Source organism: Coregonus clupeaformis, unplaced genomic scaffold (genome assembly GCF_020615455.1).
Source record: "Coregonus clupeaformis isolate EN_2021a unplaced genomic scaffold, ASM2061545v1 scaf0703, whole genome shotgun sequence".
Lineage (NCBI taxonomy): Eukaryota > Metazoa > Chordata > Actinopteri > Salmoniformes > Salmonidae > Coregonus > Coregonus clupeaformis.
Genome location: NW_025534158.1, coordinates 136633 through 160202, shown reverse-complemented (window position 1 = coordinate 160202; position 23570 = coordinate 136633). Strand labels below are relative to the sequence as shown.

At 46.7% G+C, this 23570-nt stretch overlaps 1 protein-coding gene across 2 annotated transcripts in view; it reads left to right on the top strand.

Moving 5' to 3' along the window:
• prom1b (prominin 1 b) overlaps window positions 1-23570 on the top strand; it is a 124310-nt gene that overhangs the window by 25920 nt on the left and 74820 nt on the right. For both annotated transcript variants that reach the window (XM_045216402.1, XM_045216401.1), the window contains exons 2-8: window positions 4429-4490; window positions 4594-4620; window positions 7754-7959; window positions 18548-18668; window positions 18815-18878; window positions 19786-19875; window positions 21548-21571. In XM_045216402.1, the coding sequence (XP_045072337.1) occupies window positions 4429-4490; window positions 4594-4620; window positions 7754-7959; window positions 18548-18668; window positions 18815-18878; window positions 19786-19875; window positions 21548-21571 (594 nt within the window). The remainder of the gene's footprint in view (window positions 1-4428; window positions 4491-4593; window positions 4621-7753; window positions 7960-18547; window positions 18669-18814; window positions 18879-19785; window positions 19876-21547; window positions 21572-23570) is intronic.

Sequence of the window (23570 nt, the reverse complement as noted above, 5' to 3'; positions counted from 1 at the left end):
CTGCCAGGGTCCTCACCACACACCAAACCCTGGGAACACATCACCTCCACTCTGCTGCCAGGGTCCCCACCACACACCAAACCCTGAGAACACATCACCTCCACTCTGCTGCCAGGGTCCCCACCACACACCAAACCCTGGGAACACATCACCTCCACTCTGCTGCCAGGGTCCCCACCCCACACCAAACCCTGGGAACACATCACCTCCACTCTGCTGCCAGGGTCCCCACCACACACCAAACCCTGGGAACACATCACCTCCACTCTGCTGCCAGGGTCCCCACCACACACCAAACCCTGGGAACACATCACCTCCACTCTGCTGCCAGGGTCCTCACCACACACCAAACCCTGGGAACACATCACCTCCACTCTGCTGCCAGGGTCATCACCACACACCAAACCCTGGGAACACATCACCTCCACTCTGCTGCCAGGGTCCTCACCACACACCAAACCCTGGGAACACATCACCTCCACTCTGCTGCCAGGGTCCTCACCACACACCAAACCCTGGGAACACATCACCTCCATTCTGCTGCCAGGGTCCCCACCACACACCAAACCCTGGGAACACATCACCTCCACTCTGCTGCCAGGGTCCCCACCACACACCAAACCCTGGGAACACATCACCTCCACTCTGCTGCCAGGGTCCCCACCACACACCAAACCCTGGGAACACATCACCTCCACTCTGCTGCCAGGGTCCCCACCACACACCAAACCCTGGGAACACATCACCTCCACTCTGCTGCCAGGGACCCCACCACACACCAAACCCTGGGAACACATCACCTCCACTCTGCTGCCAGGGTCCCCACCACACACCAAACCCTGGGAACACATCACCTCCACTCTGCTGCCAGGGTCCCCACCCCACACCAAACCCTGGGAACACATCACCTCCACTCTGCTGCCAGGGTCCCCACCACACACCAAACCCTGGGAACACATCACCTCCACTCTGCTGCCAGGGTCCCCACCACACACCAAACCCTGGGAACACATCACCTCCACTCTGCTGCCAGGGTCCCCACCACACACCAAACCCTGGGAACACATCACCTCCACTCTGCTGCCAGGGTCCCCACCACACACCAAACCCTGGGAACACATCACCTCCACTCTGCTGCCAGGGTCCCCACCACACACCAAACCCTGGGAACACATCACCTCCACTCTGCTGCCAGGGTCCCCACCACACACCAAACCCTGGGAACACATCACCTCCACTCTGCTGCCAGGGTCCCCACCACACACCAAACCCTGGGAACACATCACCTCCACTCTGCTGCCAGGGTCCCCCACCACACACCAAACCCTGGGAACACATCACCTCCACTCTGCTGCCAGGGTCCCCGCCACACACCAAACCCTGGGAACACATCACCTCCACTCTGCTGCCAGGGTCCCCGCCCCACACCAAACCCTGGGAACACATCACCTCCACTCTGCTGCCAGGGTCCCCGCCCCACACCAAACCCTGGGAACACATCACCTCCACTCTGCTGCCAGGGTCCCCACCACACACCAAACCCTGGGAACACATCACCTCCACTCTGCTGCCAGGGTCCTCACCACACACCAAACCCTGGGAACACATCACCTCCACTCTGCTGCCAGGGTCCCCACCCCACACCAAACCCTGGGAACACATCACCTCCACTCTGCACCACCTTCACTGGATCCCAGTCAAATTCACTCTGCACCACCTTCACTGGATCCCAGTCAAATTCACTCTGCAACACCTTCACTGGATCCCAGTCAAATTCACTCTGCAACACCTTCACTGGCTCCTAGTCAAATTCACTCTGCACCACCTTCACTGGATCCCAGTCAAATTCACTCTGCAACACCTTCACTGGATCCCAGTCAAATTCACTCTGCACCACCTTCACTGGATCCCAGTCAAATTCACTCTGCACCACCTTCACTGGATCCCAGTCAAATTCACTCTGCAACACCTTCACTGGCTCCTAGTCAAATTCACCCTGCACAACCTTTACTGGCTCCCTGTCAAATTCACTCTGCACCACCTTCACTGGATCCCAGTCAAATTCACTCTGCACCACCTTCACTGGACCGTGCTTCTACACCTGCATTACTAGCTGTTTGGGGTTTTAGGCTGGGTTTCTGTACAGCACTTCGAGATATTAGCTGATGTAAGAAGGGCTATATAAAATAAAATTGATTGATTGATTGATTGATCCCAGTCAAATGCACTCTGCACCACCTTCACTGGTTACCAGTAAAATGATGCATTACCTAATTTACAAGATCCTGCTCCTCACCTACAAGGCCCTCCATGGCCTTGCTCCCTCATACCTCTCAGACCCCCCCCACACAGCTTAGCTCAGGGGGCCCCCCTGGGTGCATGTTTTGGTTTTTGCCGTAGCACTACACAGCTGATTCAAATAATCAACTCATCATCAAGCTTTGATAATCTGAATCAGCTGTGTAGTGTTATGGCAAAAACCAAAACGTGCACCCCTTGGGGTCCCGAGGACCGAGTTTGGGAAAACACTGGCTTAGCTCGACCTTACTCAGTCCTAGCCTAGCTTACTCGGCCCTAGCCTAGCTTACTCAGCCCTAGCCTAGCTTATTCAGCACTAGCCTAGCTTACTCAGCCCTAGCCTAGCTTACTCAGCCCTAGCCTAGCTTATTCAGCACTAGCCTAGCTTACTCATCCCTAGCCTAGCTTACTCATCCCTAGCCTAGCTTACTCAGCCCTAGCCTAGCTTACTCAGCCCTAGCCTAACTTACTCAGCCCTAGCCTAGCTTACTCAGCCCTAGCCTAGCTTACTCAGCCCTAGCCTAGCTTACTCAGTCCTAGCCTAGCTTACTCAGCACTAGCCTAGCTTACTCAGTCCTAGCCTAGCTTACTCAGTCCTAGCCTAGCTTATTCAGTCCTAGCCTAGCTTACTCAGTCCTAGCCTAGCTTACTCATCCCTAGCCTAGCTTACTCATCCCTAGCCTAGCTTACTCAGTCCTAGCCTAGCTTACTCAGTCCTAGCCTAACTTACTCAACCCTAGCCTAGCTTACTCATCCCTAGCCTAGCTTACTCAGCACTAGCCTAGCTTACTCAGCCCTAGCCTAGCTTACTCAGCCCTAGCCTAGCTTACTCAGCACTAGCCTAGCTTACTCAGCCCTAGCCTAGCTTACTCATCCCTAATCTAGTTTACTCAGTCCTAGCTTAGCTTACTCAGCCCTAGCCTAGCTTACTCAGCACTAGCCTAGCTTACTCAGCACTAGCCTAATTTACTCAGCCCTAGCCTAGCTTACTCAGTCCTAGCCTAGCTTACTCAGCCCTAGCCTAGCTTACTCAGCCCTAGCCTAGCTTACTCAGCCCTAGCCTAGCTTACTCAGCCCTAGCCTAGCTTACTCAGCACTAGCCTAGCTTACTCAGCCCTAGCCTAGCTTACTCAGCCCTAGCCTAGCTTACTCAGCCCTAGCCTAGCTTACTCAGCCCTAGCCTAGCTTACTCAGTCCTAGCCTAGCTTACTCAGTCCTAGCCTAGCTTACTCAGCCCTAGCCTAGCTTACTCAGCCCTAGCCTAGCTTACTCAGCACTAGCCTAGCTTACTCAGCCCTAGCCTAGCTTACTCAGCCCTAGCCTAGCATACTCAGCCCTAGCCTAGCTTACTCAGCACTAGCCTAGCTTACTCAGCCCTAGCCTAGCTTACTCAGCACTAGCCTAGCTTACTCAGCACTAGCCTAGCTTACTCAGTCCTAGCCTAGCTTACTCAGCCCTAGCCTAGCTTACTCAGCCCTAGCCTAGCTTACTCAGCCCTAGCCTAGCTTACTCAGTCCTAGCCTAGCTTACTCAGCCCTAGCCTAGCTTACTCAGCCCTAGCCTAGCTTACTCAGTCCTAGCCTAGCTTACTCAGCCCTAGCCTAGCTTACTCAGCCCTAGCCTAGCTTACTCAGCACTAGCCTAATTTACTCAGCCCTAGCCTAACTTACTCAGTCCTAGCCTAGCTTACTCAGTCCTAGCCTAGCTTACTCAGCCCTAGCCTAGCTTACTCAGTCCTAGCCAAGCTTACTCAGTCCTAGCCTAGCTTACTCAGCCCTAGCCTAGCTTACTCAGTCCTAGCCTAAGCCAAGTAGAGTTCATTATTTGATTGTCTTTTTCTTGTTTTAGTTTTTACTCTTTGCTGTGTACAGCGTCCTTGGGTTTTTTGAAAGGCGCTTTAAATCCCATGTATTATTATTATTAACAAGTGTGTGTTGTGTGTGTGATTGGCTAATGAGCATTGTATTTGATTGGCTAACGACTGTTGTATATAATTGGCTAATGACTATTGTGTTGTGTGATTGGCTAACAAGCATGTGTTATGTGATTGGCTAACAAGGATGTGTTGTGTAATTGGCTAACGAGCGTTGTGCTCTGTGATTGGCTAATGAGGTTGTGTTTTGTTCTCAGATCTCATCATAAAAGTTATCCAACAGAACATGGGAGGGATAAAACTGGAGGACTATCACAAGGTAGGCTGCTGCGTATGTGTGTGCGTGTTTCAGAGTGTGTATATAATAATGTATAACTCACTAACACACTGTAATACTAACTCTGTGTTTTCTGCTGTTGCAGCCAGAGAACGTTGTCTTAATGCTACAGGTAAAGTCACCATACACATACACCCACTACAACTCTCCTCCTAGGACAGACAGACAGACAGACGGACAAAGGCCAGACAGACAGATAGATGGACCAGCCAGCCAATCAGCCAACCAGGCCAGCCACACAGACAGACAGACAACAGACAGACAGACAGACAGACAGACAGACACAGGCCAGCAACACAGACATACAGACAGACAGACAGGCCAGCAAGACAGACAGCTAGTTATCTCTCTAACAGACAGCTAGTTATCTCTCTAACAGACAGCTAATTATCTCTCTAACAGACAGCTAGTTATCTCTCTAACAGACAGGTAGTTATCTCTCTAACAGACAGCTAGTTATCTCTCTAACAGACAGCTAGTTATCTCTCTAACAGACAGCTAGTTATCTCTCTAACAGACAGCTAGTTATCTCTCTAACAGACAGGTAGTTATCTCTCTAACAGACAGGTAGTTATCTCTCTAACAGACAGGTAGTTATCTCTTTAACAGACAGGTAGTTATATCTCTAACAGACAGGTAGTTATATCTCTAACAGACAGGTAGTTATATCTCTAACAGACAGGTAGTTATCTCTCTAACAGACAGGTAGTTATCTCTCTAACAGACAGGTAGTTATATCTCTAACAGACAGGTAGTTATCTCTCTAACAGACAGGTAGTTATCTCTCTAACAGACAGGTAGTTATCTCTTTAACAGACAGGTAGTTATCTCTCTAACATACAGGTAGTTATCTCTCTAACAGACAGGTAGTTATCTCTCTAACAGACAGGTAGTTATCTCTTTAACAGACAGGTAGTTATCTCTTTAACATACAGGTAGTTATCTCTCTAACAGACAGGTAGTTATCTCTCTAACAGACAGGTAGTTATATCTCTAACAGACAGGTAGTTATATTTCTAACAGACAGGTAGTTATCTCTCTAACAGACAGGTAGTTATCTCTCTAACAGACAGGTAGTTATCTCTCTAACAGACAGGTAGTTATCTCTCTAACAGACAGGTAGTTATATCTCTAACAGACAGGTAGTTATCTCTCTAACAGACAGGTAGTTATCTCTCTAACAGACAGGTAGTTATATCTCTAACAGACAGGTAGTTATCTCTCTAACAGACAGCTAGTTATCTCTCTAACCGACAGCTAGTTATCTCTTTAACAGACAGCTAGTTATCGCTCTAACAGACAGGTGGTTATCTCTCTAACAGACAGGTAGTTATCTCTCTAACAGACAGGCAGTTATCTCTCTAACAGACAGCTAGTTATCTCTCTAACAGACAGCTAGTTATCTCTCTAACAGACAGCTAGTTATCTCTCTAACAGACAGGTAGTTATATTTCTAACAGACAGGTAGTTATCTCTCTAACAGACAGCTAGTTATCTCTTTAACAGACAGCTAGTTATCGCTCTAACAGACAGGTGGTTATCTCTCTAACAGACAGGTAGTTATCTCTCTAACAGACAGGTAGTTATCTCTCTAACAGACAGGTAGTTATATCTCTAACAGACAGGTAGTTATCTCTCTAACAGACAGCTAGTTATCTCTCTAACAGACAGCTAGTTATCTCTCTAACAGACAGCTAGTTATCTCTCTAACAGACAGCTAGTTATCTCTCTAACAGACAGCTAGTTATCTCTCTAACAGACAGCTAGTTATCGCTCTAACAGACAGGTAGTTATCTCTCTAACAGACAGGTAGTTATCTCTCTAACAGACAGGTAGTTATCTCTCTAACAGACAGGTAGTTATCTCTTTAACAGACAGGTAGTTATCTCTCAAACAGACAGGTAGTTATATCTCTAACAGACAGGTAGTTATCTCTCTAACAGACAGGTAGTTATCTCTTTAACAGACAGGTAGTTATCTCGTTAACATACAGGTAGTTATCTCTCTAACAGACAGGTAGTTATCTCTCTAACAGACAGGTGGTTATCTCTCTAACAGACAGGTAGTTATCTCTCTAACAGACAGGTGGTTATCTCTCTAACAGACAGGTAGTTATATCTCTAACAGATAGGTAGTTATATCTCTAACATACAGGTAGTTATCTCTCTAACAGACAGGTAGTTATATCTCTAACAGACAGGTAGTTATCTCTCTAACAGACAGGTAGTTATCTCTCTAACAGACAGGCAGTTATCTCTCTAACAGACAGGTAGTTATCTCTCTAACAGACCGGTAGTTATCTCTCTAACAGACAGGTAGTTATCTCTCTAACAGACAGGTAGTTATCTCTCTAACAGACTGGTAGTTATACTCAAGTTTGCCAAAAAGCACCTGGATGATCATCAAGACTCTTGGAAGAACGTTCTATGGACAGATGATTCAAAAGTATAACTTTTTGGACGACATGGTTCCAGTAATGCCTGGCGAAAACCAAACTCTGCCTTCCACAGTAAGAACATCATACCAAAGGTCAAGCATGGTGGTGGTGGTGTGATGGTTTGGGGATGCTTTGCTGCCTCAGGACCTGGACGACTTGCCTTAATAGAAGGAACCATGAATTCTGCTCTGTATCAGAGAATTCTACAGGAGAATGTCAGACCATCCGTCTGTGAGCTGACGCTGAAGCACAGCTGGGTCATGCAGCAAGACAATGATCCAAAACACACAATCAAGTCTACATGAAAATGGCTAAAAAGCAACAAATTGGAAGTTTTGGAATGGCCTAGTCAAAGTCCAGACCTAATCCCAATTGAGATGTTGTGGCAGGACTTGAAACGAGCAGTTTATGCTTGAAAACCCACACGTCACTTAGTTAAAGCAGTTCTGCATGGAAGAGTGGGCCAAAATTCCTCCACAGCGCCGTGAGAGACTGATCAACAACTACAGGAAGCATTTGGTTGGAGTCATTGCAGCTTAAGGTGGCACAACCAGTTATTGAGTGTAAGGGGGCAATTACTTTTTCACACAGGGGAATTGGGTGTTGCATAACCTTGTTTATGAAATAAGTATGTAATTGTTGTGTTATTTGTTCACTCATGTTCCCTTTATCTAATATTAGGTTTTGGTTGAAGATCTGATAACATTCAGTATCACAAATATGCAAAAGTAGAGAAAATTAGAAAGGGGGCAAATACTTTTTCACAGCACTGTATCTCTCTACCGATGTGGTGTCTGTCCTTCTGCAGACGATCTACTACGAGGCAGGCTTCCTGGTGTTGGTGAGTCTGGCCTGTGTGTTCCTGGTGCTGACCCCCATCGTAGGAATGTGTTTCTGTGTGTGCCGCTGCTGTGAGAACTGTGGAGGGGAGATGCACCAGAGACAGAGGAAGAACGCAGACTGTCAGAGAGGATTCTTCACCACCGCGCTCATCGCCACCTCCATATTCATCATGTAAGACCTTCCCCTGACCTCTGACCTTAACTCTAACTACCTGTAACCCTTCTACACCACTACTCTCATCACCACATTTATCACCTAGAGGGAGGGAGGGAGGGAGGGAGGGAGGGAGGGGGAGAGAGAGGGGGAGAGAGGGGGAGAGAGAGAGAGAGAGAGAGAGAGAGAGAGAGAGAGAGAGAGAGAGAGAGAGATACCTATTACTTCACACTGGAAGAAGTTAAGCTACACTAAAGCTGCCCTTCAGAAAATATATACTGAACTAAAATATAAACGCAACATGTAAACACCATACGCACAGAAATCGTATTTCTCTCAAATGTTGTGCATAACTTTTGTTGACATCCATGTTAGTGAGCATTTCTCCTTTGCCAAGATAATCCTTCAACCTGACAGGTGGCATATCAAGATGCTGATTAAACAGCGTGATCATTACACAGGTGCACCTTGTGCTGGGGACAATAAAAGGCCACTCTAAAATGTGCAGTTTTGTCACACAACACAATGCCACAGATGTCTCAAGTTGAGGGAGCGTGCAATTGGCATGCTGACTGCAGGAATGTCCACCAGAGCTGTTGCCAGATAATTTAATGTTAATTTCTCTACCATAAACCGCCTCCTACGTCGTTTTAGAGAATTTTTGCAACCGGCCTCACAACCGCAGACAACGTGTAACCACGGGACCTCTCCACCTGCGGGATCGTCTGAGACCAGCCACCTGGACAGCTGATGAAACTGTGGGTTTGCACAGCCGAAGAATTTCAGTTGGCAAATGCTCACCTTCAATGGCCACTGGCACGCTGGAGAAGTGTGCTGTTCACGAATGAATCCTGGTTTCAACTGTACCGGGCAGATGGCAGACAGTGTGTATGGCGTTGTGTAAGCAAGCGGTTTGCTGATGTCAACGTTGTGAACAGAGTGCCCCATGGTGGCGGTGGGGTTATGGTATGGGCAGGCATAAGCTACGGACAACAAACACAATTGCATTTTATCGATGTCAATCTGAATGCACAGAGATACCGTGATGAGATCCTGAGGCCCATTGCTGTGCCATTCATCCGCTGCCATCACCTCATGATAATGCACGGCCCCATGTCACAAGGATCTGTACACAATTCTTGGAAGCTGAAAATGTCCCAGTTCTTCCATGGCCTGCATACTCACCAGATGTCACCCATTGAGCATGTTTGGGATGCTCTGGATCGACATGTACGACAGCTTGTTCCAGTTCCCACCAATATCCAGCAACTTCGCACAGCCATTGAAGAGGAGTGGGACAACATTCCACAGGCCACAATCAACAGCCTGATCAACTCGATGCGAAGGAGATGTGTCGCACTGCATGAGGCAAATGATGGTCACACCAGATACTGACTGGTTTTCTGATCCACGCCCCTACCTTTTTAAGGTATCTGTGACCAACAGATGCATATCTGTATTCCCAGTCATGTGAAATCCATTGATTAGGGCCTAATTTATTTATTTCAATTGACTGATTTCCTTCTATGAACTGTAACTCAGTAAAATCTTTGAAATGGTTTCATGTTGCGTTTCTATTTGTGTTCAATGTAGTTTACAGAACTAAAATGACTGAACAAGTACTTCACTACTTCTAAACCACTACTAAAAAACATAATATCTATATCTGAAATGTCAAGACTTCACACTGGAAGAACAGACCACTGTGTAGTCAGATGTTTACAGAATGTGTAATTAGGCTATTTAACACAACCAGTGAGAATCAGGCAGGTCTGGTGAGGAAAACAAAGAACATTCCTGCTACTTCACCCATGTTTGATTTGAGCAAAAACAGTAGTACGTAGTACCAGTAGTTAGCTACACCGCTACATGGTAAAACAGTAGTGTGTAGTTCCAGTAGTTAGCTACACCGCTACATGGTAAAACAGTAGTGTGTAGTTCCAGTAGTTAGCTACACCGCTACATGGTAAAACAGTAGTGTGTAGTTCCAGTAGTTAGCTACACCGCTACATGGTAAAACAGTAGTGTGTAGTTCCAGTAGTTAGCTACACCGCTACATGGTAAAACAGTAGTGTGTAGTTCCAGTAGTTAGCTACACCGCTACATGGTAAAACAGTAGTGTGTAGTTCCAGTAGTTAGCTACACCGCTACATGGTAAAACAGTAGTGTGTAGTTCCAGTAGTTAGCTACACCGCTACATGGTAAAACAGTAGTACGTAGTTCCAGTAGTTAGCTACACCGCTACATGGTAAAACAGTAATACGTAGTTCCAGTAGTTAGCTACACCGCTACATGGTAAAACAGTAGTGTGTAGTTCCAGTAGTTAGCTGCACCGCTACATGGTAAAACAGTAGTACGTAGTTCCAGTAGTTAGCTGCACCGCTACATGGTAAAACAGTAGTACGTAGTTCCAGTAGTTAGCTACACCGCTACATGGTAAAACAGTAGTACGTAGTTCCAGTAGTTAGCTACACCGCTACATGGTAAAACAGTAGTACGTAGTTCCAGTAGTTAGCTACACCGCTACATGGTAAAACAGTAGTACGTAGTTCCAGTAGTTAGCTACACCGCTACATGGTAAAACAGTAGTACGTAGTTCCAGTAGTTAGCTACACCGCTACATGGTAAAACAGTAGTACGTAGTTCCAGTAGTTAGCTACACCGCTACATGGTAAAACAGTAGTGTGTAGTTCCAGTAGTTAGCTACACCGCTACATGGTAAAACAGTAGTGTGTAGTTCCAGTAGTTAGCTACACCGCTACATGGTAAAACAGTAGTGTGTAGTTCCAGTAGTTAGCTACACCGCTACATGGTAAAACAGTAGTACGTAGTTCCAGTAGTTAGCTACACCGCTACATGGTAAAACAGTAGTACGTAGTTCCAGTAGTTAGCTACACCGCTACATGGTAAAACAGTAGTGTGTAGTTCCAGTAGTTAGCTACACCGCTACATGGTAAAACAGTAGTGTGTAGTTCCAGTAGTTAGCTACACCGCTACATGGTAAAACAGTAGTACGTAGTTCCAGTAGTTAGCTACACCGCTACATGGTAAAACAGTAGTACGTAGTTCCAGTAGTTAGCTACACTGCTACATGGTAAAACAGTAGTACGTAGTTCCAGTAGTTAGCTACACCGCTACATGGTAAAACCGTAGTGTGTAGTTCCAGTAGTTAGCTACACCGCTACATGGTAAACAGTAGTGCGTAGTTCCAGTAGTTAGCTACACCGCTACATGGTAAAACAGCAGTGTGTAGTTCCAGTAGTTAGCTACACCGCTACATGGTAAAACAGTAGTACGTAGTTCCAGTAGTTAGCTACACCGCTACATGGTAAAACAGTAGTGTGTAGTTCCAGTAGTTAGCTACACCGCTACATGGTAAAACAGTAGTGTGTAGTTCCAGTAGTTAGCTACACCGCTACATGGTAAAACAGTAGTGTGTAGTTCCAGTAGTTAGCTACACCGCTACATGGTAAAACAGTAGTACGTAGTTCCAGTAGTTAGCTACACCGCTACATGGTAAAACAGTAGTGTGTAGTTCCAGTAGTTAGCTACACCGCTACATGGTAAAACAGTAGTGTGTAGTTCCAGTAGTTAGCTACACCGCTACATGGTAAAACAGTAGTGTGTAGTTCCAGTAGTTAGCTACACCGCTACATGGTAAAACAGTAGTACGTAGTTCCAGTAGTTAGCTACACCGCTACATGGTAAAACAGTAGTACGTAGTTCCAGTAGTTAGCTACACCGCTACATGGTAAAACAGTAGTACGTAGTTCCAGTAGTTAGCTACACCGCTACATGGTAAAACAGTAGTACGTAGTTCCAGTAGTTAGCTACACCGCTACATGGTAAAACAGTAGTACGTAGTTCCAGTAGTTAGCTACACCGCTACATGGTAAAACAGTAGTGTGTAGTTCCAGTAGTTAGCTACACCGCTACATGGTAAAACAGTAGTGTGTAGTTCCAGTAGTTAGCTACACCGCTACATGGTAAAACAGTAGTGTGTAGTTCCAGTAGTTAGCTACACAGCTACATGGTAAAACAGTAGTACGTAGTTCCAGTAGTTAGCTACACCGCTACATGGTAAAACAGTAGTGTGTAGTTCCAGTAGTTAGCTACACCGCTACATGGTAAAACAGTAGTGTGTAGTTCCAGTAGTTAGCTACACCGCTACATGGTAAAACAGTAGTGTGTAGTTCCAGTAGTTAGCTACACCGCTACATGGTAAAACAGTAGTGCGTAGTTCCAGTAGTTAGCTACACCGCTACATGGTAAAACAGTAGTGTGTAGTTCCAGTAGTTAGCTACACCGCTACATGGTAAAACAGTAGTGCGTAGTTCCAGTAGTTAGCTACACCGCTACATGGTAAAACAGTAGTGTGTAGTTCCAGTAGTTAGCTACACCGCTACATGGTAAAACAGTAGTACGTAGTTCCAGTAGTTAGCTACACCGCTACATGGTAAAACAGTAGTGTGTAGTTCCAGTAGTTAGCTACACCGCTACATGGTAAAACAGTAGTGTGTAGTTCCAGTAGTTAGCTACACCGCTACATGGTAAAACAGTAGTGTGTAGTTCCAGTAGTTAGCTACACCGCTACATGGTAAAACAGTAGTACGTAGTTCCAGTAGTTAGCTACACCGCTACATGGTAAAACAGTAGTGTGTAGTTCCAGTAGTTAGCTACACCGCTACATGGTAAAACAGTAGTGTGTAGTTCCAGTAGTTAGCTACACCGCTACATGGTAAAACAGTAGTGTGTAGTTCCAGTAGTTAGCTACACCGCTACATGGTAAAACAGTAGTACGTAGTACCAGTAGTTAGCTACACCGCTACATGGTAAAACAGTAGTGCGTAGTTCCAGTAGTTAGCTACACCGCTACATGGTAAAACAGTAGTGTGTAGTTCCAGTAGTTAGCTACACCGCTACATGGTAAAACAGTAGTGTGTAGTTCCAGTAGTTAGCTACACCGCTACATGGTAAAACAGTAGTGAACTACTGAAGTTAGATTGTGTTCAGTATCAGATTGTGTTCAGTATCAGATTGTGTTCAGTATCAGATTGTGTTCACTATTAGATGGTGTTCAGTATTAGTTTGGGCCTCAGTGTTATTTATAGTGGATCAGAGTTTCCATGGAGACAGTGTCCTCTATTGACCAACGGCTGTAACTGCACTGTGTGATGTCAGAAGCTGACTGTGTGTCTGTGTGTTCTGGGACTGCACTGTCATGTCAGAAGCTGACTGTGTGTTCTGGGACTGCACTGTCATGTCAGAAGCTGACTGTGTGTTGGGGCGCACTGTCTGCTGTCTGTGTGTTCTGGGACTGCACTGTCATGTCAGAAGCTGTCTGTGTGTTCTGGGACTGCACTGTCATGTCAGAAGCTGTCTGTGTGTTCTGGGACTGCACTGTCATGTCAGAAGCTGTCTGTGTGTTCTGGGACTGCACTGTCATGTCAGAAGCTGTCTGTGTGTTCTGGGACTGCACTGTCATGTCAGAAGCTGTCTGTGTGTTCTGGGACTGCACTGTCATGTCAGAAGCTGTCTGTGTGTTCTGGGACTGCACTGTCATGTCAGAAGCTGACTGTGTCTGTGTGTTCTGGGACTGCACTGTCATGTCAGAAGCTGACTGTGTGTCTGTGTGTTCTGGGACTGCACTGTCATGTCAGAAGCTGACTGTGTGTTCTGGGACTGCACTGTCATGTCAGAAGCTGACTGTGTGTTCTGGGACTGCACTGTCATGTCAGAAGCTGACTGTGTGTCTGTGTTCTGGGACTGCACTGTCATGTTAGAAGCTGACTGTGTGTCTGTGTTCTGGGACTGCACTGTCATGTCAGAAGCTGACTGTGTGTCTGTGTGTTCTGGGACTGCACTGTCATGTCAGAAGCTGACTGTGTGTTCTGGGACTGCACTGTCATGTCAGAAGCTGACTGTGTGACTGTGTGTTCTGGGACTGCACTGTCATGTCAGAAGCTGACTGTGTGTCTGTGTTCTGGGACTGCACTGTCATGTCAGAAGCTGACTGTGTGTCTGTGTGTTCTGGGACTGCACTGTCATGTCAGAAGCTGACTGTGTGTCTGTGTGTTCTGGGACTGCACTGTCATGTCAGAAGCTGACTGTGTCTGTGTGTTCTGGGACTGCACTGTCATGTCAGAAGCTGTCTGTGTGTTCTGGGACTGCACTGTCATGTCAGAAGCTGACTGTGTGTTCTGGGACTGCACTGTCATGTCAGAAGCTGACTGTGTCTGTGTGTTCTGGGACTGCACTGTCATGTCAGAAGCTGTCTGTGTGTTCTGGGACTGCACTGTCATGTCAGAAGCTGTCTGTGTGTTCTGGGACTGCACTGTCATGTCAGAAGCTGACTGTGTCTGTGTGTTCTGGGACTGCACTGTCATGGCAGAAGCTGACTGTGTGTCTGTGTGTTCTGGGACTGCACTGTCATGTCAGAAGCTGACTGTGTCTGTGTGTTCTGGGACTGCACTGTCATGTCAGAAGCTGACTGTGTGTCTGTGTGTTCTGGGACTGCACTGTCATGTCAGAAGCTGACTGTGTGTCTGTGTGTTCTGGGACTGCACTGTCATGTCAGAAGCTGACTGTGTGTCTGTGTGTTCTGGGACTGCACTGTCATGTCAGAAGCTGACTGTGTGTTCTGGGACTGCACTGTCATGTCAGAAGCTGACTGTGTGTCTGTGTGTTCTGGGACTGCACTGTCATGTCAGAAGCTGACTGTGTGTCTGTGTGTTCTGGGACTGCACTGTCATGTCAGAAGCTGACTGTGTCTGTGTGTTCTGGGACTGCACTGTCATGTCAGAAGCTGACTGTGTCTGTGTGTTCTGGGACTGTACTGTCATGTCAGAAGCTGACTGTGTGTCTGTGTGTTCTGGGACTGCACTGTCATGTCAGAAGCTGACTGTGTGTCTGTGTGTTCTGGGACTGCACTGTCATGTCAGAAGCTGACTGTGTGTCTGTGTGTTCTGGGACTGCACTGTCATGTCAGAAGCTGACTGTGTGTCTGTGTGTTCTGGGACTGCACTGTCATGTCAGAAGCTGACTGTGTGTCTGTGTGTTCTGGGACTGCACTGTCATGTCAGAAGCTGACTGTGTGTCTTTCTGGGACTGCACTGTCATGTCAGAAGCTGACTGTGTGTCTGTGTGTTCTGGGACTGCACTGTCATGTCAGAAGCTGACTGTGTCTGTGTGTTCTGGGACTGCACTGTCATGTCAGAAGCTGACTGTGTGTCTGTGTGTTCTGGGACTGCCCTGTCATGTCAGAAGCTGACTGTGTGTCTGTGTGTTCTGGGACTGCACTGTCATGTCAGAAGCTGACTGTGTGTTCTGGGACTGCACTGTCATGTCAGAAGCTGACTGTGTGTCTGTGTGTTCTGGGACTGCACTGTCATGTCAGAAGCTGTCTGTGTGTTCTGGGACTGCACTGTCATGTCAGAAGCTGACTGTGTGTCTGTGTGTTCTGGGACTGCACTGTCATGTCAGAAGCTGACTGTGTGTCTGTGTGTTCTGGGACTGCACTGTCATGTCAGAAGCTGACTGTGTGTCTGTGTGTTCTGGGACTGCACTGTCATGTCAGAAGCTGACTGTGTGTCTGTGTGTTCTGGGACTGCACTGTCATGTCAGAAGCTGACTGTGTGTCTGTGTGTTCTGGGACTGCACTGTCATGTCAGAAGCTGACTGTGTGTCTGTGTGTTCTGGGACTGCACTGTCATGTCAGAAGCTGACTGTGTCTGTGTGTTCTGGGACTGCACTGTCATGTCAGAAGCTGACTGTGTGTCTGTGTGTTCTGGGACTGCCCTGTCATGTCAGAAGCTGACTGTGTGTCTGTGTGTTCTGGGACTGCACTGTCATGTCAGAAGCTGACTGTGTGTTCTGGGACTGCACTGTCATGTCAGAAGCTGACTGTGTCTGTGTGTTCTGGGACTGCACTGTCATGTCAGAAGCTGACTGTGTGTCTGTGTGTTCTGGGACTGCACTGTCATGTCAGAAGCTGACTGTGTGTTCTGGGACTGCACTGTCATGTCAGAAGCTGACTGTGTGTCTGTGTGTTCTGGGACTGCACTGTCATGTCAGAAGCTGTCTGTGTGTTCTGGGACTGCACTGTCATGTCAGAAGCTGACTGTGTGACTGTGTGTTCTGGGACTGCACTGTCATGTCAGAAGCTGACTGTGTCTGTGTGTTCTGGGACTGCACTGTCATGTCAGAAGCTGACTGTGTGTCTGTGTGTTCTGGGACTGCACTGTCATGTCAGAAGCTGACTGTGTGTTCTGGGACTGCACTGTCATGTCAGAAGCTGACTGTGTGTCTGTGTGTTCTAGGACTGCACTGTCATGTCAGAAGCTGTCTGTGTGTTCTGGGACTGCACTGTCATGTCAGAAGCTGACTGTGTGTTCTGGGACTGCACTGTCATGTCAGAAGCTGACTGTGTGTCTGTGTGTTCTGGGACTGCACTGTCATGTCAGAAGCTGACTGTGTGTCTGTGTGTTCTGGGACTGCACTGTCATGTCAGAAGCTGACTGTGTGTTCTGGGACTGCACTGTCATGTCAGAAGCTGACTGTGTGTCTGTGTGTTCTGGGACTGCACTGTCATGTCAGAAGCTGACTGTGTGTCTGTGTGTTCTGGGACTGCACTGTCATGTCAGAAGCTGACTGTGTGTCTGTGTGTTCTGGGACTGCACTGTCATGTCAGAAGCTGACTGTGTGTCTGTGTTCTGGGACTGCACTGTCATGTCAGAAGCTGACTGTGTCTGTGTGTTCTGGGACTGCACTGTCATGTCAGAAGCTGACTGTGTGTCTGTGTGTTCTAGGACTGCACTGTCATGTCAGAAGCTGACTGTGTGTTCTGGGACTGCACTGTCATGTCAGAAGCTGACTGTGTGTTCTGGGACTGCACTGTCATGTCAGAAGCTGACTGTGTGTTCTGGGACTGCACTGTCATGTCAGAAGCTGACTGTGTGTCTGTGTGTTCTGGGACTGCACTGTCATGTCAGAAGCTGACTGTGTGTTCTGGGACTGCACTGTCATGTCAGAAGCTGACTGTGTGTCTGTGTGTTCTGGGACTGCACTGTCATGTCAGAAGCTGACTGTGTGTCTGTGTGTTCTGGGACTGCACTGTCATGTCAGAAGCTGACTGTGTCTGTGTGTTCTGGGACTACACTGTCATGTCAGAAGCTGACTGTGTGTCTGTGTGTTCTGGGACTGCACTGTCATGTCAGAAGCTGACTGTGTGTCTGTGTGTTCTGGGACTGCACTGTCATGTCAGAAGCTGACTGTGTGTTCTGGGACTGCACTGTCATGTCAGAAGCTGACTGTGTGTCTGTGTGTTCTGGGACTGCACTGTCATGTCAGAAGCTGACTGTGTCTGTGTGTTCTGGGACTGCACTGTCATGTCAGAAGCTGACTGTGTGTCTGTGTGTTCTGGGACTGCACTGTCATGTCAGAAGCTGACTGTGTGTCTGTGTGTTCTGGGACTGCACTGTCATGTCAGAAGCTGACTGTGTGTTCTGGGACTGCACTGTCATGTCAGAAGCTGACTGTGTGTCTGTGTGTTCTGGGACTGCACTGTCATGTCAGAAGCTGACTGTTTCTGTGTGTTCTGGGACTGCACTGTCATGTCAGAAGCTGACTGTGTGTCTGTGTGTTCTGGGACTGCACTGTCATGTCAGAAGCTGACTGTGTGTCTGTGTGTTCTGGGACTGCACTGTCATGTCAGAAGCTGACTGTGTGTTCTGGGACTGCACTGTCATGTCAGAAGCTGACTGTGTGTTCTGGGACTGCACTGTCATGTCAGAAGCTGACTGTGTGTCTGTGTGTTCTGGGACTGCACTGTCATGTCAGAAGCTGACTGTGTCTGTGTGTTCTGGGACTGCACTGTCATGTCAGAAGCTGACTGTGTGTCTGTGTGTTCTGGGACTGCACTGTCATGTCAGAAGCTGACTGTGTGTTCTGGGACTGCACTGTCATGTCAGAAGCTGCCTGTGTGTTCTGGGACTGCACTGTCATGTCAGAAGCTGACTGTGTGTCTGTGTGTTCTGGGACTGCACTGTCATGTCAGAAGCTGACTGTGTGTTCTGGGACTGCACTGTCATGTCAGAAGCTGACTGTGTGTCTGTGTGTTCTGGGACTGCACTGTCATGTCAGAAGCTGACTGTGTGTTCTGGGACTGCACTGTCATGTCAGAAGCTGACTGTGTGTCTGTGTGTTCTGGGACTGCACTGTCATGTCAGAAGCTGACTGTGTGTTCTGGGACTGCACTGTCATGTCAGAAGCTGACTGTGTGTCTGTGTGTTCTGGGACTGCACTGTCATGTCAGAAGCTGACTGTGTGTCTGTGTGTTCTGGGACTGCACTGTCATGTCAGAAGCTGACTGTGTGTCTGTGTGTTCTGGGACTGCACTGTCATGTCAGAAGCTGACTGTGTGTCTGTGTGTTCTGGGACTGCACTGTCATGTCAGAAGCTGACTGTGTGTTCTGGGACTGCACTGTCATGTCAGAAGCTGACTGTGTGTTCTGGGACTGCACTGTCATGTCAGAAGCTGACTGTGTCTGTGTGTTCTGGGACTGCACTGTGTGATGTCAGAAGCTGACTGTGTGTCTGTGTGTTCTAGGACTGGGGCGCTGATAGCGCAGGCTGCCAACCAAAACATCACGTCTCAGATCAAGTCAACACGGCGTTTCATCAGCACCAACATGAGAGACCTGAAGACCTTCGCTAACAACACACCAGCGGTACACACACACACACACACACACACACACACACACACACACACACACACACACACCACGACATACACACTCTCAAACTGTCTTTCTCTCTCACACAGCCGTAGTGTTTGATACTGTGTGTGTGTTTGTGTGTATGTGTCCTGCAGCAAATTGACCATCTGACGTCCCAGTTCACTACAGCTAAGAATAAAGTCCTGTCTGACCTGGACAGTGAGTATGAGATACATGTTATGATAACTTTATGATAATGTTGTAGTAATGTTGTGGTAATGTTGTTGTTTACATGTAACATTTCTAGTCATTTAGCAGACGCTCTTATCCAGAGCTACTTACAGGAGCAATTAGAGATGCTCAAGGGCACGTCGACAGATTATTCACCTAGTCAGCTCAGGGATTCGAACCAGCGACCTTTCGGGTTTTTGGCCTAACGCTCTTAACCACTAGGATACCTGCCACCGGCCAGGCTACCTGTAATGTGTTGGTGATATTGTGGTAATGATGTTGTCAGATATCAGGCTTCTGTTGGGTGGGAGGAGAATAATGTTGTGGTATTGTGTTGTACTAATGTTGTGGTAATGTTGTGGCAATGTTATGGTAATGTTGTACCAATGTTATGGTAATGTTGTGGTAATGCTGTGGTAATGCGCTGTACTAATGTTGTGGTAATGCTGTGGCAATGTTATGGTAATGCTGTGGTAATGTTGTGGTAATGCTGTGGTAATGCGCTGTACCAATGTTGTGGTAATGCTGTGGCAATGTTGTGGTAATGCTGTGGTAATGTGTTGTGGTAATGTTGTGGTAATGCTGTGGCAATGTTATGGTAATGCTGTGGTAATGTTGTGGCAATGCTGTGGTAATGTGCTGTACTAATGTTGTGGTAATGTTGTGGTAATGCTGTGGTAATGTTATGGCAATGCTGTGGTAATGTTGTGGTAATGTTGTGGTAATGCTGTGGTAATGTGTTGTGGTAATGTTGTGGTAATGTTGTGGTAATGTTGTACTAATGTTGTGGTAATGTTGTGGTAATGCTGTGGTAATGTGCTGTACTAATGTTGTGGTAATGTTGTGGTAATGCTGTGGTAATGTTATGGTAATGCTGTGGTAATGTTGTTGTCAGACATCGGGCCTCTGTTGGGTGGGAGGATCCAGACTCAGCTGGAGAAGGAAGTAGTTCCTTCCCTGGACACAGCTCTGCGCATGGCTGGAGGTAACCACTCTTTATAACACATTATAACACCTTTATAACACCTTATAATCACCTTAACACCCTGGACACAGCTCTGCGCATGGCTGGAGGTAACCACTCTTTATAACACATTATAACACCTTATAATCACCTTAACACCCTGGACACAGCTCTGCGCATGGCTGGAGGTAACCACTCTTTATAACACATTATAGCACCTTTATAACACCTTATAATCACCTTAACACCCTGGACACAGCTCTGCGCATGGCTGGAGGTAACCACTCTTTATAACACATTATAGCACCTTTATAACACCTTATAATCACCTTAACACCCTGGACACAGCTCTGCGCATGGCTGGAGGTAACCACTCTCTATAACACATTATAACACCTTTATAACACCTTATAATCACCTTAACACCCTGGACACAGCTCTGCGCATGGCTGGAGGTAACCACTCTTCATAACACATTATAGCACCTTTATAACACCTTATAATCACCTTAACACCCTTAGAACACCCTTATAACACCCTTAACACATTTATAACACCTTTATAACACGCTTATCCAGAGCGACTTCCAGTTAGTGCATTCATCTTAAGGTAGCTAGGTGGGACAAGCACACAACAGGACTACATGGTCAGAGATGGCATTATAATGCATCGTTACAGCTACAACAGTTATAGCATTATAATGCATCGTTACAGCTACAACAGTTATAGCATTATAATGCATCGTTACAGCTACAACAGTTATAGCATTATAATGCATCGTTACAGCAACAACAGTTATAGCATTATAATGCATCGTTACAGCTACAACAGTTATAGCATTATAATGCATCGTTACAGCTACAACAGTTATAACATTATAATGCATCGTTACAGCTGCAACAGTTATAGCATTATAATGCATCGTTACAGCAACAACAGTTATAGCATTATAATGCATCGTTACAGCTACAACAGTTATAGCATTATAATGCATCGTTACAGCTACAACAGTTATAGCATTATAATGCATCGTTACAGCAACAACAGTTATAGCATTATAATGCATCGTTACAGCTACAACAGTTATAGCATTATAATGCATCGTTACAGCTACAACAGTTATAGCATTATAATGCATCGTTACAGCAACAACAGTTATAGCATTATAATGCATCGTTACAGCTACAACAGTTATAGCATTATAATGCATCGTTACAGCTACAACAGTTATAGCATTATAATGCAACGTTACAGCTACAACAGTTATAGCATTATATAATGCATCGTTACAGCTACAACAGTTATAGCATTATAATGCATCGTTACAGCTACAACAGTTATAGCATTATAATGCATCGTTACAGTTACAACAGTTATAGCATTATAATGCATCGTTACAGCTACAACAGTTATAGCATTATAATGCATCGTTACAGCTACAACAGTTATAGCATTATAATGCATCGTTACAGCTACAACAGTTATAGCATTATAATGCATCGTTACAGCTACAACAGTTATAGCATTATAATGCATCGTTAAAGCTACAACAGTTATAGCATTATAATGCATCGTTACAGCTACAACAGTTATAGCATTATAATGCATTGTTACAGCTACAACAGTTATAACATGTGGTCTTAGTTCATCCGTCATGTTAAAGTCTGTCTCTGTGTTTTCTTTTGTTTCCAAGGCAAAGTGGAGAACGCCATCAAAGGTAACAACATAACAGAACTGACCTCTATGGCTAGCAGACTGGTCTCCAGTGTTGTCACTATTTAATAGGGCCTCTGTGGCTAGCAGACTGGTCTCCAGTGTTGTCACTATTTAATAGGGCCTCTGGCTAGCAGACTGGTCTCCAGTGTTGTCACTATTTAATAGGGCCTCTATGCTAGCAGACTGGTCTCCAGTGTTGTGTCACTATTTAATAGGGCCTCTGGCTAGCAGACTGGTCTCCAGTGTTGTGTCACTATTTAATAGGGCCTCTGGCTAGCAGACTGGTCTCCAGTGTTGTGTCACTATTTAATAGGGCCTCTGGCTAGCAGACTGGTCTCCAGTGTTGTCACTATTTAATAGGGCCTCTGGCTAGCAGACTGGTCTCCAGTGTTGTGTCACTATTTAATAGGGCCTCTGGCTAGCAGACTGGTCTCCAGTGTTGTCACTATTTAATAGGGCCTCTGTGGCTAGCAGACTGGTCTCCAGTGTTGTCACTATTTAATAGGGCCTCTGTGGCTAGCAGACTGGTCTCCAGTGTTGTGTCACTATTTAATAGGGCCTCTGGCTAGCAGACTGGTCTCCAGTGTTGTGTCACTATTTAATAGGGCCTGTGGCTAGCAGACTGGTCTCCAGTGTTGTGTCACTATTTAATAGGGCCTCTGTGGCTAGCAGACTGGTCTCCAGTGTTGTGTCACTATTTAATAGGGCCTCTGTGGCTAGCAGACTGGTCTCCAGTGTTGTGTCACTATTTAATAGGGCCTCTGTGGCTAGCAGACTGGTCTCCAGTGTTGTGTCACTATTTAATAGGGCCTCTGGCTAGCAGACTGGTCTCCAGTGTTGTGTCACTATTTAATAGGGCCTCTGGCTAGCAGACTGGTCTCCAGTGTTGTCACTATTTAATAGGGCCTCTGTGGCTAGCAGACTGGTCTCCAGTGTTGTGTCACTATTTAATAGGGCCTCTGTGCTAGCAGACTGGTCTCCAGTGTTGTCACTATTTAATAGGGCCTCTGTGGCTAGCAGACTGGTCTCCAGTGTTGTGTCACTATTTAATAGGGCCTCTGTGGCTAGCAGACTGGTCTCCAGTGTTGTGTCACTATTTAATAGGGCCTCTGTGGCTAGCAGACTGGTCTCCAGTGTTGTGTCACTATTTAATAGGGCCTCTGGCTAGCAGACTGGTCTCCAGTGTTGTGTCACTATTTAATAGGGCCTCTGGCTAGCAGACTGGTCTCCAGTGTTGTGTCACTATTTAATAGGGCCTCTGTGGCTAGCAGACTGGTCTCCAGTGTTGTGTCACTATTTAATAGGGCCTCTGGCTAGCAGACTGGTCTCCAGTGTTGTCACTATTTAATAGGGCCTCTGTGGCTAGCAGACTGGTCTCCAGTGTTGTGCACTATTTAATAGGGCCTCTGGCTAGCAGACTGGTCTCCAGTGTTGTCACTATTTAATAGGGCCTCTGTGGCTAGCAGACTGGTCTCCAGTGTTGTGTCACTATTTAATAGGGCCTCTGTGGCTAGCAGACTGGTCTCCAGTGTTGTGTCACTATTTAATAGGGCCTCTGGCTAGCAGACTGGTCTCCAGTGTTGTGTCACTATTTAATAGGGCCTCTGTGGCTAGCAGACTGGTCTCCAGTGTTGTGTCACTATTTAATAGGGCCTCTGTGGCTAGCAGACTGGTCTCCAGTGTTGTGTCACTATTTAATAGGGCCTCTGGCTAGCAGACTGGTCTCCAGTGTTGTCACTATTTAATAGGGCCTCTGGCTAGCAGACTGGTCTCCAGTGTTGTGTCACTATTTAATAGGGCCTCTGTGGCTAGCAGACTGGTCTCCAGTGTTGTCACTATTTAATAGGGCCTCTGGCTAGCAGACTGGTCTCCAGTGTTGTCACTATTTAATAGGGCCTCTGTGGCTAGCAGACTGGTCTCCAGTGTTGTCACTATTTAATAGGGCCTCTGGCTAGCAGACTGGTCTCCAGTGTTGTCACTATTTAATAGGGCCTCTGTGG